The 16,900-nt window shown below is 34.7% G+C and overlaps 1 protein-coding gene across 9 annotated transcripts; it reads right to left on the reverse strand.

Moving 5' to 3' along the window:
* Positions 1–1,206: 1,206 nt before the first annotated feature.
* CCP1 (P-loop containing nucleoside triphosphate hydrolases superfamily protein) lies at positions 1,207–14,881 on the reverse strand. Of its 9 annotated transcripts, none has more exons than XR_016059797.1 (11): positions 14,611–14,799; positions 12,847–13,020; positions 12,499–12,560; positions 10,972–11,037; positions 10,703–10,818; positions 10,384–10,450; positions 8,441–8,525; positions 4,967–5,127; positions 2,748–2,849; positions 2,289–2,505; positions 1,207–1,634 (listed from the first exon to the last, which is right to left on the reverse strand). XR_016059797.1 is itself a non-coding variant. In XM_006844958.4 (11 exons), exons 1-11 carry the CDS (start codon positions 14,650–14,652, stop codon positions 1,501–1,503), a joined length of 1,218 nt encoding a protein of 405 aa, XP_006845021.1. In that variant the 5' UTR covers positions 14,653–14,807; the 3' UTR covers positions 1,207–1,500. The 9 variants fall into 9 exon arrangements, 6 of the variants coding, with proteins under 6 accessions (XP_006845021.1, XP_088728811.1, XP_088728809.1 ...); XM_006844958.4 differs by having other exon boundaries at positions 10,711–10,818; positions 14,611–14,807; XR_016059798.1 differs by lacking the exon at positions 8,441–8,525 and having other exon boundaries at positions 10,711–10,818; positions 14,611–14,881.
* Between the last annotated feature and the right edge of the window lie 2,019 nt (positions 14,882–16,900).

Raw genomic sequence — 16,900 nt, forward strand, 5'->3', positions numbered from 1 at the left:
CAAATAATGCAACATGATCAAAATAAAAAATAATACATTCAATAACAAAAATAAAATATAATCGAAATAACAAGTAATAAACACAAAAAAAAAAACTATGCTAATAAAAAAACACATAAAATTTATAGACATTTTTAGCCTCCTCAATGTCTTAACATATTTTTTCTTCCAATTTAATCACCGATGTTTCTAGTTTGTTAAACAAACATTTTCCTTACTTTTCCGATATTTCAATTTAGCCTCACAAATTAGCTCTAAGTTATGTAGAGAGATGATTGAAAGGCTTTTATTTCACAAACAAAAAGAAAAATAAAAATTTATCACAATAGAAGAATGTTATTCCAAAGTCTTTTCATATTAATAGTATATAATTCCAAATCAAGAGTCCAACATGCAAAAGGTGTGGCAAGTTCATATGCCTTGCATACTTATAAATTTAAATTATGTGTTTGTTGGATTGCTATTTGCATCATATTTTCCTAAAGTAAAACAACATAGGTATAGAGAGAGAAAACAATAGTCAAAATTAATAATCCCCCACACTATTTATGGGGTGGACGATCCATCCACTGATCCAGGTTTTAAAACATTGGATACTACATGTCACATCGAAACTCATTCTTTATTGTAAGCATATCCATCCTATAACTTGTGTAACTTACAACTATATTATATAACAAATCCACAGAGTATACAATTTTTACACTATATTACTACACTATAAATTATTATAGACTATATTTAACTTGTGAGCCTGCGACTATTTGAACACACATAGAGAGAGTAATAGTATTTTTTTCAAAATAATTCAAATCAACTTCGGGAGAGAGTAATAGACTTGAGTCAGGTTGACCCTTTGGGTCCGCCGATGGACCCAACCCGTTTGACAGACCTACATATCATGTGTCATGCACAATTGCCCCCATATCATATCAAATCCTTTGTTCTTTTTTTTGAACAGTTAATATCAAAACCAATTGGATTCCACGCATGTCATATGCCACAAATGCACATGGATTCTCGCACACATTGTAGCCTTACCACGTTCAAAATATATTGTAACTTTACCAAGTATGCCATGCACAAATGAAATTTTATATTGTAACTTTACCAAGTATGCCATGCACAAATGAAATTTTATCAGTAAGGATGATAATGAAGTAGCGCACAAGGCCACATATTTCGTACAGCTCCCAAAAAAAAGAATTTATCGACCCATGGGAAAGCAGGGCATGTATCCAGCCTCTTAAAATCGGAATTAACGGTTATGCTACACCAAAAAGAAAATAAAAACCTTAGCCCTGAGTATAGTTTCTTTGTGCTTTTTTCACTTTATCAATATCCTAACCGAAAGTTCATAAGACTCTATGGAATGGGGTTGAGACCCCAAAGAAATTACACCTTTAGTCTTCCAATATAGTAACAAGCCACGGCCGAGAAATCCACAGAAAATAAATACAAAGGTACAAAATTTACAAAACCGTCGGGGTGCTGGGATTGTCAATGAAGAATTTGGCTTCCATAGTCCGCATTGAACTTGTCGTATCTGTTTGCATCAAGATGAGCAGATGGTCTTGTGTTTCTTAGAGCAGTTTCTACATCCTCTGGTCTCACTGGACAAACACCTGGCAACTCTGCAATACAATAAACATTTCTTCTTACTTTCTAAATGGATTATTTTAGCGATATTTCCGATATGGGTCCTAAGAAGTTTATCGAAAATTTTCTAATTATGATTTTCATTAGTTTCTGACAAATATTTCACGTAAAGTTTGAATCAATATACTCAAAAGCGGACAGCCTAAAGAATCTACCACTGCATGTAAAGCTCGTAAAGCTTTTGAATAAAGAGATATTAGTTAAAGTTAGGGGCTATTGGGTTGGGGTACCCCTCACACTCTACAAAATAAAGAAGCTGCAAAATATTAAATCTATGTTTATTTGATGATGGGGAAGGCTACCCATTTTAGAGATCAATTATTTTCTGACAAAACTGAATTGCCATCACACCCTAAATAGGCAGACTTACTTTATACCAAGAAAAACAGAATTAGCAAGCTCTTTTTAAGAGTTAACAGGAAACTTGGTTTTATATTGATATTACAATGGTCATGCATAACACTCTAAATGTACAATGTTATGTATTCCCTCAATATAAGTGTTTGTGTGTTATTTAGGCTAAACTGTTCATATTGGTAGTATATCCTCAAACCTGGCCTGTCTATTCAGAAGGTTTAAGAAAACCATGACAAAAAGTAGGAGAATAACAAAAAAGGGAAAAAAATTACCTTCTTCGGGCGCATCACCCTTCTCCTCAAGAATAGCCACTAATCGTCTAAGGGGCTGCATTGCTGCCTCCTTGCACACAAGACGGATATCAGAACCAGAATAACCTTCTGTTTTCTCCACCAATATCTCATAAGGTAGCTCCACTCCCTGTGATGAGGGCAAGAGTTCCTCAAACATCGATCTTCTTGCTTCAGGTTCAGGGAGAGGAACAAGAATCTTTAAGGAATGTCAAGGTCATAGCAACTCTCACTCTCTGCCCCTATGTATGCCTCCGTGTGTGCATGTGTGTGTGTGTCTGTGCTTTTTAAATGACAGAAGAATGAAAGAGTAACCTTGAAAACAATAAAGGAGAAATATACCTGTCAGGAAGAATGAGAGCTATCAGCATTGAGCAATTGAAGGTTATACTCATTAAGCTTATAGAAATAAAATCAATATGGTTGCACAAACAAGGATACACGTTTTTCAAGACGCCGGAGCATGGCAGCATCCAACTCCCATGGCAAATTTGTGGCTGCCAAAACAAACACCAGCTCATCTGTCTTTGTCAAACCATCCATCTGCAATTAAACAAAGGAGTCCTTCAAATTTCAGAAAAGAAAAGGAGCTTGATTCCAAGGAAATGGTCACAATATATAATTCCTTGAAAGTGGCTGAATGATCAACTTCGTTCAAAAGCCAAGATATCTAAGAGCTTGGAAAGCAGCTACGCGCATGGTAGAGATCAGAAGAGGTAATAGAGGAAGAAAGGAAGCTGAGCAAGTAGATGGCATTGAAGAAAGTCAAAGTGCAAGCAGGGATGCAATAAACATAATTGAAGTAATTATGGTGAAGCACTGATGCTGAGTGTTGAGATCTCAGCAAACTCAAGCCTGACCACCAAGGAATGGTCATTTGGTAGACTGAAACCTAAATTGGAACTAAGAAATATTTGGGGCCCGCTACACGAATCTTGTTCCGCCATTCTGCTCTATCAAGGGCCATACCCTCAGTAAGACCATATGAAACCACATCTTTTCTCACTACTTCCGTCTGTCTTTTAGGGTCTTCCCCTTGCCCTTTCAGAGCCTTCTACTTGAACTAAATCGCACCTCTTAACCGGTGTTGTATTAGGTCTACAGGGCACATGGCCAGCCCACCAACTCTACTTTCCCTCGTCCTATCACCTATTGAAGCTACATCTAAATTCATTCAAATATATTCATTACAGATTCTATCATTTATTGTCTTGCCATCTCAAAACAGTCATCAGGACATTAACTTCAAAACAGTCTGAGAACTTATCTCAGGACATTAAAATTCCAACCATGGCATACATGGTCTCCATTTCATTACTATAAAGGAAATGGGGCATATTAATGGCCATACAATGAATCCATTATCATTAGACATGTTTCTCATATAAGAAAACATGATGAAACAAATGGGCATGTGAAGTTCATCTCTAAGATAGGTCTTGCGATGCACTTGAAGTTATCGAAATATAAATGAACCTAATGAATGTAAATTTTTTGAGAATGTTAACTTTTGGGTTGAGTATAAGAGAAAAGAGTACAGCGAATAAGAGCAAGAGGCCCCAAGACAAGTAGGGCCCTATACAAAAACCTCACAGGTCCAAAAAATGTGTTCCTCTGAAGGGGCTACCAAAAAATATTTCTCATGAACAATATAGGAAAAATAAGAGCAAAAGTAAACGAAAAAGAGCTGGGAGAGAACATCAAGCTCTGGTGAGAAAAAAAGAGGGCGAGGAAGCTCTTGCTAGTGTGTCAACATCGGAGTTGGCTTCCCAATGTATGTGTCTCCATGAGACTTGATAGGCTGCACAGAGATGGGAGATCTCATCGAAAAGGTACTGTAGTCTCCAAGGGCTAGGTGCCGCTCCTGAAGCCCACTCAATTACGTTCCTGTTGTCCCCTTCTATGATGAGGGAAGGTTTCCAGGCTGGGATGAAGGCTCTAAGGCCTTCAAGGAGTGTGATGACCTCAGCTGCAGTCAAGTCCGTGACACCAATGTGTTTGGAGTAGGAGTGCACTATGTGCCCCACGGAATCTCTAAATAGGCCTCCGACCCCTGACGGTCCTGGGTTGCCCAAAGAGCAGCCATCCAAGTTCAGTTTGATTTGGTCAGGATTGGGGGGTCATCAAAAGGAGGAGGAGGAACTCTAGTGGGGCAGCAAGAGATGAGGGTCTGCCAGCATTGGCGGAAGTCCGAGTAAGAGGCATGCTTAAAGAACTTACTGTTCTTGGCCCAGCAAATAATAGAGGTTCTAAGGATCTCATGAGAGAATCAAGGGTTTTTATCTTACCTTGGAAGATTCTATGATTTCTCTCTTTCCATAAGGTCCATAAAAGGCCAGACACTGCGATTCTCCATGGAATCAATATTACCATGTTATTACATCAGAAATAATTTTGTTGAACAAAGAACTACATACAAACAGAACATTAAAGAGACATGCATGCAAAGTTTTAAATGAGAACTCATAAGGTGAAGTGATTGCTTTGGAGTAGAAAAATGGTTAAACTAGGAAATATATATGATTATTAAATATCGACCACGGCTGAAATGACAAGCTGATTTGAATCTGCATCAAGACACCCTACAGTTTGGCTACCAAAGATTTGCAAAACTCAAATTGTTCTAAACAGAAACAATGATAAAAACAACCTAAACTTACTTGTATGAGTAACTCTGTTTTCAAGCGCCTACTAGCTTCATGTTCACTTCGTCCTTCACCGCGCTGACTTATTATCGCATCGATCTCATCAAGAAATATGGTTGATGGTGCGTGATGCCTAGCAAGCTCAAATAATACTTTGATCAACTTTTCTGAATCACCTGTAAGCAATTATGAAGGAACCAAGATTATATCAAATTGAACCAAAATTCATTTAGTCATTCCCCAGGGGAAAAAACTGAATTTCTTTTTATAGATGATCCCAAATTGAATGGAATAAACTAAGGTAAATGGCAATGAGAATTCACAAAACAATATTTCCATCTTAATAGCAAAAAGCATCATCAACTTCCATTAATTTAGAAGGATAAAAATTGTTGCACATATATTTCCAAAAATTGAATCTACAATCATAGGGCAGTGCATAAATACAAGTCAACAAAACAAATGAGGATATCAAAGAAAAGCTTCATGGATAAACCCCCTCTTCATAAATTTCTTGTCTCGCTTCATTCGGAGATACATTATTTATTTCTATTTATCCGAGCACAAGATCAACAACAAACGCTCATTAGGGCATGTTTGCAAGGTGTTGTAATGAGCGAACTTCATTCTCTTTCTCGTACTTTAATGTCTCCAGAGTACCCCCAGGTTGAAAGTAAACTTTCTTTGAAGTTGCTAGTAGTTTCTTCAACGCAATGTCTTGGGAAACCAAAACTCCGCTTCTAACTAATTCACTGTGACCACATAGAATTGCTTGAACATAAACCAGGTACAAAAGGGTCAACCAGCTCAATAATGAGTCCACTCCAGATTTGGAAGCAAGTTTTATTGACTGAGCATGTCATAAACCACTTTCAATCCTCACGCTATCTAAAACTACCCTTGCAACAGTATGAAATGCAAGAATCCTTTGAAATGTCTCCTAGTGTATGAAAAAATGAAAGTTCTATGAGAAGTAATGGTTTTGTGCTCCCTGAAAACCAAAGTTCTCTTAAGACCCGTTTGGATAGGAGGAAATTAGGAATCTTAAATATTTGAAATCCAAAGAAATCTATGGATTTTCAATATCAAGGATTTTTGTCATGGATTCCTCAAATCTCTTGTTTGGATAAACTATACAAAATTCATGGATTCCTTGCAATCACTTCCATGTCCATTGTTTGGTAGCAAAACTTGATACAATTTCTCTCTCTAAAATTTTTATATACTTTCTCTCTCTAGAACTCAAAATTTGGGATGGTGTATCTATAAAAATTTTGAGATAGATTCTCTCTCTAAAATTTGATATGGCTTGTCTCCCTAAAATTTAATATACTTTCTATCCAAAATTTAAAATTTGAAATTGTCTATCTAAAAATTTTAAGATAATTTCTCTCTAACATTTTTAGGTGTTTTACTCTCTCTAAAATTTCATATAATTTCTCTTTCTAAAATTTTAAGATACTCTATCTCTAAAACTTAAAACTTGAGATAATTCCCCTCTTTAATAATTTTGATATAGTTTCCCCCTCTAAACATTTTTAAGTAGTTTCTCTCTCTAAAATATGATATAGTTTCTCTCTCAGAGTTTAAGATACTTTCTCTTTCTGAAAGCTAAAATTTGATAGAATTTCTCTCTAAAAATTGTGATAGTTTCTTTTTCTAAAACAATTTGTCTTTCTCTCTCTAAATTTGATATAGTTACTCTCTTAAATTTTAAGATGCTTTCTCTCTCTAAAACTTCAAGTTTGAGATAGTTTCTCTCTCTAAAATTTTGAAATAGTTTCTCTTTAAAATTTGATATAGTGTCTCTCTAAACTTTGATAATCTTTCTCTCTAAAGTTTAAAATTTGAGATACTTTCTCTCTCTAAAACTTAAATTTTGAAATAGTTGCTCCCTCTAAATTTTTTTAGATAGTTTCTCTCTCTACAAAATTCATGTACTTTCTCTATTTAAAATTTGATATAGTTTATCTCTAAAATTTTAATATACTTTCTCACTCTAAAACATAAATTTTGCAATAGTTGCTCTCTCCAAAAATTTTGAGATAGGTTCTATCTTTAAAAATTTTTAAGGTAGTTTCTCTCTCTAAATTTGATATAATTTCTATTTCTAAAATTTAAATATATTTTCTCTTTTTAAAATTTAAAATTCGAGATAGTTTCTCTCTATAACTCAAAATTCGAGATAGTTTCTCTCTCTAAAAAATGAGATATTTCGCTCTCTAAAAAAAATTTGGCCGTTTCTCTTTCTAAAATTTATAATAGTTTCTCTCTAAAAGTTTAGAAATACTTTCTCTCTCCACAATTTTAAAAATACTTTCTCTATCTAAAACTTATGATTTGATATAGTTTTTCTCTAAAAAAATTTGAGATAGTTTCTATTTCTAAAACTTTTTAGGTATTCTCTCTAAAATTTGATATAGTTTCTCTCTCTAAAAATTAAAATGAGATTGTTTCTCTCTAAAAAATTTGAAATAGTTTCTCTAAAAAATTGAGATAGTTTCTCTCTCTAAAAATTTGTATGTACTTTCTCTCTCTAAAATATGATATTTTCTCTCTAAAACTAAAACTTTGAGATAATTTCTCTCTCTAAAATTTTGAGATAATTTCTCTCTAAAACAATTTCGTACTTTCCCTCTCTAAAATTTTAACATACTTTCTCTCTCTACAAATTTAACATACTTTCTCTCTAAAGTTAAAATTTGAGATAGTTTCTCTCTCTAAAATTTTGAGATAGTTTATCTCTCTAAAAAAATTGGTATTTTCTCTCTCTAAAATTTTAACATACTTTCTTTCTAAAATTTTAACATACTTTCTCTCTCTAAAAGTTAAAATTTGAGATAGTTTTTCTCTCTAAAAATTTTAAGATAGTTTCTCTCTTTAAAAAATTTAGATCCTTTCTCTCTCTAAAATTTTCATACCTATCAAATGCTCCCTATGTTTCGGGTCGAGGGAGCCAATGAGTGAAATCCATTGGCCTTGGAAATGCAAAAAAACAGGGAATGAAATCATGGAAAAGTAGGTCTTATTTCCATGATATTGATTTTCTTGATTTTAAGTATCCTAGTCATTAAACAATCCAAATGTTGGATTTTGTCAATATCCAAGATATTAAGAATCCATGCCTTAAAATCCATGCACCCAAACAGGCCCTAAAGGAGTTTGCTTCATGTCCATGTCAAAGTTCTGTTTAAAAACTATACGGATTTTCTTCACTTTGTAAATGTACTGACTAGCTTCATTCATGCAAAACAACTCCAATTGATTTTAAATATAAAATACATATGCAAGCACATGGAAAGGCAAAAGGTAGCGCACGATTCGTCTCAACTGCTTGTCATTTTTAGAGCTAAGAGGCGCACTTGCACATTCACGCCATAAATGAAGTTCTTGAGGTCACCAACAACATCATAGAGAACTGACATTCAGAATGTTAACCATATGAAATATTTGGCACCACCTTTATAACAAATAATAAAGAAATCATACCACGCCATTTACTGACAACAGATGAAGCAGAGATGTTGAAAAAAGTAGTCTTGCATTCTGTTGCAACAGCTTTTGCAAGCATAGTCTGCAATAACAAAGATTTGGCCACTTGGAAGATTGAATTACGCCTCAAATACCATACATAAATAGGAATCAGGGGCTTTACGAATGGGTAACTAGAAAAACAAAACCGAATTAAATCTCATGATGCCACCCAGCAATCATTTAATACAGTATTAATCCAGACAAAATCATTGACCTCCATTAAATATCTTAGTCTACATTAAAGACACAGAGCAAACATGAATGCAAAACCATCAGCCAGGTGGGCAAACATTTCAATTTCCTGAGAAGATAAAGCACATCATATGGTGCAGATCTAAACCATATTGATTCCATTTGCCATGGATAGGAAGGTCCCCAAAAAAAAAAAAAACAAGGAGAATGCTTATGTCACAAATAAATAGAGTACAACAGCAAGTGGAAGCATGTGTGGAGTTAATAAAAGTCAAAAAGAAAAGGTTAGTCTCAGAAAATAGTTACTGACAAGGAAACTAATTGAACACACTGGACTGACAACAGTACGGCATGATGTAAAATAATCCTCCAAGTAGTTACTATGCTCAATCCAGAGCAAAGATGTATATGAACCCGAATATCTGGTGATTCCTTGTTCGCCTGATAGTGTTATCTTCTTTAAGGATAGGAAAGTTGAAACTAGATATCGTTTCAAAAGGCTGGCAATAGACATGTATTTGATCAATGGAGGATTCTTCAGGTCTCCTTTATTAATAGAATTTAGAATTTGCTCGAAACTGGTTCGCCTAGTCGCATCTAAAACCTGAATTTCTCATACAAATTAAAAGTTCCCTTGATTAAAAAATCAGCTGTTTCTTGATGATAAGGGCCTATACCAAGCTCCATTGAGAAATTTGATATCCTATTGGTTATGGAGTAACCTACCTATTCAGGGGCTGTATAATTTGAACTAACGGATTACCAAAGTGACCAGTTACATTAAAGCAGGGAATGCCATTGGGAGCCTCCATCATTTTTGCATTTTTAAGGACAAAGAAGGGATACAACACAAACCTTATTACCAGTAATGCAGTACTTCTATACTTAGGATCTCTATCCCCACCTTAAAGACCAACATAACGACAAATTGATGACTTTTTTATTTATAAGCCTGCGATGCAGCTATACTTTTTAGTATAATTGCATCGCTAGCTGGTTATAAATAAAGAGATCCCTACTTTAAAAAGTATGTATAATCCTAAACTATATATACTCTTTAAGATTGGAAGCATGAACCCCAAAAGGTTGGGATCGAGATCCCCAAAATGTTTGGAATCTCGATCCCTAATATTTGGGGATCTCGATCCCTAACATATGCATTGTACGGATAGCGCTCCAAACCATAGGTGTCTTCTAACCATCCATGATCCGACGCTTCCGATCCTGCTCCAGATCCCAAGAACTATGGAAGGGACCTCTCTAGTTCAATCTCCTAATAATGAACGCAAGTTGCCTATTCTAGAATGTCCCTCTACATGGATCCAAAAGAGGAAACACTAAGAAGCTCAAAAGTTGCATCTAAGGCATACTGCGCATACATCACCCTCTGACAGAGAAACCTCCAAAGAATTGAAATTTATCAGTGGGGTGAAACATAAGGAGGTTGAATCAAAGGTGAGAAATTCAAAAGAGTAGGACGAAGTTGTGTTCCTGACTCGATAAATTGTGTACAACAACAGGAGTTATACAAATTACGCACTATGAGTGAAGCATAAAACTGCTAAGGCCAAGGACATATAAAGAAGTTATTATATTACATAAAAAATTACAAATATATGGAACAAGACTATGAATGTCATGTCTCACACTTCATATATTGAAAATAATAAAAGTTGATTCATTGAATTACAACAAATAATGCACACCTTTCCGGTTCCTGGAGGCCCAAAAAGCAGAATCCCTTTCCAAGGTGATAAAAGACCGGTGAAGTACCTAAAGAACAAATACAACACCATGTAGTAGTTACAAATACAAAATCCAACGAAAAAGTCCGACTGGTCTACTTACACATCAACAATATGAAAATATGAAAAATATAAATAAAGCCCTATAACCTCTACATATTATCTTTGGCGTGCCAACTTCTCTAGGAGAATGAAAACACCCAATATGCTGAAGTACATTTGGGGCGAGAATGATCAATACTAAGGCACACCTAAGAAAACATCAACATAATCAACATACTCGCATACTTTGGATACTTAATTGGCATCACAACTGCTTCTTTTAGAAGGCGTTTGCATTTCTCTAAACCCTTGATGCTTTCCCATTTTACATCTGGGCTCCCACGAATAATATCCCTGTATAATAAAACATGAGAGAACAGTTCAATAATAAAATATGGGAACTATGACTCATGAGAGTAAATAAGCGCCCTCTGACCAGGTGTTTGCATTAAGACAGTTACAAGGGCTCGATATGTATGAGTTTACTCCAAATGTTTTTGGACTTACCTACTTAAACTCTCTGCCAAGGCCCGTGTTTCAACAGATTCGAAAGCAGGAAGCAAAGGTATTTGCCTGCATTAAGTAAAACCACAAAATGTTAACTACCAGGTGAGCAAGTTTCACAGACGATGACATGCTATAGTTTACCATTAATACAAACATCTAATTTATCATAGTATGTGATCTAAGACCAATCAATTACAAACACAAATACATATATATATATATATATATATATATATATATATATAGAGAGAGAGAGAGAGAGAGAGAAAAGATGTTGTGCGCCCAAGTGCGTACTGCTACAATAAACGCCCATGGCTCAGATTGAATCTGGGCCGATCTGACGATCACAGATGTTTGATAGTGTTTGAATTTTAACTCTTTTTCTACAAATCCAAATCACTTGAAACTTTAGGCATGTGTTCTTCAAAAATAGGCGAATCTACAAAAAATATCAAAAAAAATTACATGAAATAAATTGACCAAAATACTTCCAAAAAGTTTCGGAGGGTATTTTGGTCAATGTTTTTTTCTTGAATTATTTTTTTTATATTTTTATTAGGTGTGCCTTGATGAGAAGAATGCACACCTAAAATTTCAAATGATTTGGATTTATAGAAAAAAATTAAAATTTAATAAAAATATAAAAAAATTATTCGTAAAAAACAAAATGACCAAAATACCCCCCGAATCTGTTCGAGGGTATTTTGGTCAATTTATATCATGTAAAATATTTTTTTGATATTTTTTAAAGATTCACCTATTTTTGATGAACGCACACTTAAAATTTCAAGTGATTTGGACATCCGTGAGCATCAGATCGACCCCAGAATGGCCCAAATTCAATCTGTGCCATTCGCGTATGGGCGTACAACAATGACTCTTATATATATATATATATATATATATATATATATATATATATATATATATATATATATATATATATATATATATATATATATATATATATATATATATGGAAAAAGCTGATATTAGCCCACTAGCTCATATGAACAAATGAGCGCAACGGCCCAGTTTGAATCTGGATCGATCTGACGATCAAAGATGTCCGGTAGTATTTGAATTTTTTTTTTTTTCTACAAATCTAAATCACTTGAAATTTTAGGCGTGTATTCATCAAAAATAGGTGAATCTTTAAAAAATATCAAACAAATATTTTACATAATATAAATTGACCAAAATACCTCCAAAAAGATTCGGGGGGTATTTTGATCATTTTGTTTTTTGCGAATAATTTTTTTATATTTTTATTAGGTGCGCCTTGATGAGAAGAACAAGCACCTAAAATTTCTAGTGATTTGGATTTGTAAAAAAAAATAAAAAATTCAAGCACTACCCGACATCCGTGATCATCAGATCAGCCTAGATTCAATCTGGGCCGTTGGGCTCATATGTTCATATGAGCTAGTGGGCTAATCCCAACTGTTTCCTATATATATATATATAAAACAAATGACAAAGTATATTAATGAAAATACACCAAGATCTGCACCAAAAGGATCTTACATCCTTTCTACTGATTCATCTGGAAGAGCCCCATTAATATGCTTTCGAGCATTATTCATCTCCTGAACCCGCAATTGAAAATTCAAGAACAGTTACAATTGCTTCATAAAAGAAAGTGAAATTTGCAGAAAATACAGAATTTCGCTGTAGCATAAACAGCCATAAAACCTGCAACATTCTTATATAAAATAACATTCAAAACATTGACTGTTTCAGTAATATGTTATTGTCCCAATCTTGGAAGGTGTTTGACCAAGAACTTCAGATGGTTCCAACTTTTGAAACAACATATTCAAAGAGGAAAAGCTCTACAGGATACACATCTTTTACATTTAAGTTGATTTCTACCTTATTCCTGTGCTGCTCATAAACAGCCATATCTGATGAGCTTTTTGTGTTACCATTATCTTGAATTACTCCAGTCGAGTGCTGCCCATTACTGACTTCTCTGATATCTGCTTGCTTTTGCTGCTCCGGCTCCTTTTTACGACCAAATTTTACATCATAAAACAACTTGAAGTCCTAAAACAAGAAAAAAGTTTGATAAGATATGACAACAGAGACAAAAAGTAAAAAAGAAGAAACTTTAGGTTCCAATCACAACTTCACTGGAGTGCTTAAACCTCAACTGCAAAACTCACTAAAAGTTATAGAAAGCAGATAGATATAATGGAAGCATATAAACTGATTCCATTTCAAACAAGGAAAAATATATCATATCCCCATTGTCAAAGTAACAACCAGAACCATCTAGCTTACCACCTTTTAATCAATCGGTTAGATGGTGATGGGGAGAAAGCAGGGTGTAAAATTTGTTAACTCAATTGTTCGGAGCGACCCACTCGCCTCCATTTCGATCGAACCCATCGATGGGCAGGGATGACCAGGGTTGACAATGGGTCGAGTCGGGTCCCCCACACCCTAAAATATAGTGTGGGACCCAGATTAACCATATCCAAATATATTTCATATATTGGGACCCAAAAATATACTTAGACCCGGACCGGAATAGTGTTTGGGGTCCAAGATGTAGACCCAGACCCGACACGCCGTGTCTAATTTTTTGACCCATACCCGGACCCAGATGGGGTCTACCCCTCGGGTCCAGAGTCCTGGGTCCTAGGTCGGGTCTGGGTCCATTGCCACCCCTGGGGATGACCTCATGATCAAAAATACCATATGGATCATATTGCATGATTCCTTCGACCAAAAGATGCAGATCCTCATAAAAACAATTTGAACACACTCCAAACATAAAATAAAAAGGAAAAAAAAAATGTGGCTAATCAAAGTAACACATGAAAGCAACAAATAAAGTTATTCATAGAAAACAAAACTAAGTCAGTGTTAACTTGAAGAGTAAGGATAAGAGAGCAAGATACTTAAGCTCTGAATAAGAGGGAAATGATCAAACTAGCATAACTAAATTAACAAGTGAATGGCAAAATGACAGGAAATACCACACGTACACCTTACAATTTCGATATAACACACAAAATTTTGCAATGGAGATTGAAGCATTGAAGCCTTACAAAAGTCCGATTGAGACAACAGAAAAATGGCCTAAAGGGTTTTACATAGCCCAACCCTATAGAAAACAATATAAGAATATCAAGCAAAAGAGACAGAGAGAGAGGCCTTCTTAGTAACCAACAGGGATTAAGACTCACATTTTCCGATAATCCATACAACATAGAATGGCGTAAACAAATAATAATCGATCAACATAAAAAATGCATGTATACAAAAGTTTCAGACCAGTTAAACAAAACTGCAAAACTATTAAGCTCCAGAAAATGATAATACAATGAACAGAGAAACTGCAAAGGAGAACACATAATATAGAAGTTCTAAGTTCAACAAGTAAAACAAAGGGAAATTATTTACCAAAAAAAAAACAAAGGGAAATCTCATTAAACAATAATCAAGATCTAAGTTCTCACTACAAAATAAAGCTCTACAAGCTTCATCAGAACAAAAAGAAAAAAAAAAGGTAATCTCATATTCTACAAAATGGATAGAAACCAGGGGAAAAATGCATCAAATAAAAACCAGTGAATTGCTGCAAAAGAGAAGAAGAAATGGTGAAAAATAGAAAGAAAAAGGAAGTACCTGAAAGGTCCAGCGAGTGAGAGAGGGCTTGTCGTCGGCCATGGCTCAGGAATTCAAAAAAGAAGACCCACCGTCACTTCCGCTTGTGCTGAACCCACAATGTAAAGCTAAATTACGGATTAAAAAACTCATGGGCCAATTACGAGTACGCAAACTTACCCCGTCCAAAACCCTTTTTCTCACTCTTTCTTCCAAAAAGTATACTTTCTATGTAAATACCCCTAACAAAAAAAAGTTCCCTTTTTTTTTACTAAAATGTTATTTTCGTACAAAAAGAAAAAATCAATTGGTACTTATTATCGGACCCAAATAGCACATTGCTAAAGCGCACTATGCAATGGTTGGAGCGCACTATCTAGAACATATATTATCGGAGCGCCTTCGAATACTGCTGGTGCGCTGTAACTCCAAGACAAGTACCACCGAAGCGCGTTATTCAAGTGCCAGAGCGCCCCGTCTCTAGAACAAGCACTACCAGAGTGTTGTTATCTCCAGAACATGCACTGCCGAAGCGCATGTGTCTCCGACAAGCACTACCAGAGTGTTGTTATCTCCAGAACATGCACTGCCGAAGCGCATGTGTCTCGAGTGTCGGAGGGATGTCTCTCGAGTGTCGGAGTGTCCTATGCAACTGCCAAAGCATTGTGGCTCCAAAGCATGTATAGCAGGAGCGCTCTTTAATACTGTCGGAGCGCATTGTCTCCATAACGTATACTGCCAGAGTGCCTTCTGCTACTGTTAGATAGCCATATGCAACTGTCGAAACGTTGTGGCTCCAGGCATGTATTGTTGGAACGCATTTTCGTAAAAAAAACTATCTTGTACTAAGAAGAGCATTTTTGTCCAAAATAAAAAAAACGATTTTGGTTGGGGGTATTTGCATTAACAATATACTTTTGAAAAAAAAAAAAAAGAAAGTGAGATAAAAGTTTTGGATGGAGTAAGTTGGTGTATTTTGGGGTTTTTTTAAAATTTACCAAAACTCAAAACAGTTAAAACTTAAAATCTTAATAATAAAAAATGATTTTTTTAATTTCTTTATTCTTTTGTGAGTCCTTAAGTACGGAATCGAGCGCTTCACGCGTCGGAATAAGGAATCCCCGTGTCCTGATCGCTGTTAAATTACCGAAATATCCCCAAATTTTGGATGTTCCCAAACTGCCCATTTGTTCGATAATTTACATAACTTGTTCTTCGTCGTTTGATGGATAAACGGTCCTCATAAATATGGAAATGCAAAAATAGCTTTCTATGAATATTTCGTTTGGAAAAAGCGAGAAACAGGGAATTTATACTGCCAGACCGTCTATTTTTTGGTAAAATGAGGTCACAATTACCTGTAAATATTGAATGCGGAATCTATTAGACAAATTTCCAATAAATATTTTAAAATTTTAAATTATGAGTCTGAAAAATAAATGCAACCATTTAAATTTCATATCTAAGGGTTAAGATCAACCATGTACCAAGTATAAATAATATTATTGTATACTTCTCCTATAAAAAAAAGTCATGCCGCCTTGAAAATGCTGTGACAAGGCAGTATTAAGTGTTGGGAAAACTTTAAATTGATCAACCTCGAGGTTGCCGATAGGAAAACATACTTGAATTTAAGCCATCAAAATGGCATATATGTGTATATTTTTTGAAATGCACATTCATAATAAACGTGAAAAATCCATGTCTGAATAAAGAGTGTTTTGCATTGGAACTGCTTTCTTGAGGACCAACTTTACTTTTAACGAGCATAGGCCTTGTGCTAACTATGTCCTCTTAAAATGATGAATGAAATGGCTTACAATAAAATCAATGTCTAAAACCTATATTGGGCAATTGATTCGATCGCCCCAAATGGAGGATACAAATAAACAAACAAATGTAGAAATAGAAATAACTTTAAGAAGAAAAGGGACGGTACAAAAAAAAGATCATCCCTTTCTTTATTAAGAATAAGTAGTGTATCTAGACATAATAAATGAAAGAGAAGTGAATGGAAAAAGATATTCAAATTGTGAAGATATAAAAACCTGTATTTATTTTTTTTGTACAAATTTTTTTTTTTTTTTATGTATGCCCATATTAGAAAGATAATTGATTGCATATGTTACCTTCTTTAGTAGTATACAGTTTTCTAACGCTATAAATTGAAGCTTTCTAATCTTATAAATTGAAGCTCTTATATATATCTTCAATCAGTTCTAATCTTATAAATTGAAGCTCTTGTACATCTATTCAATCAGCCCTGAAGGCTCTCAAATACATTGAAATTCAGTATTTACTTACACACATT

Source organism: Amborella trichopoda, chromosome 1 (assembly GCF_054954075.1).
Source record: "Amborella trichopoda isolate Santa Cruz 75 chromosome 1, AtrichopodaSantaCruz75HAP2 v2.0, whole genome shotgun sequence".
Classification (NCBI taxonomy): Eukaryota; Viridiplantae; Streptophyta; class Magnoliopsida; order Amborellales; family Amborellaceae; genus Amborella; species Amborella trichopoda.

Bases quoted from the DNA above. Each gene is read 5' to 3' on its own strand.
- CCP1 (XM_006844958.4), bottom strand. From the start codon at position 14,652: ATGGCCGACGACAAGCCCTCTCTCACTCGCTGGACCTTTCAG. The intron at 13,021-14,610 runs GTACTTCCTTTT...TTCTTGTTTTAG, and splicing joins TCACTCGCTGGACCTTTCAG to GACTTCAAGTTGTTTTATGA. The intron at 2,850-4,966 runs GTAAGTTTAGGT...GTTTAATTGCAG, and splicing joins AAACAGAGTTACTCATACAA to ATGGATGGTTTGACAAAGAC.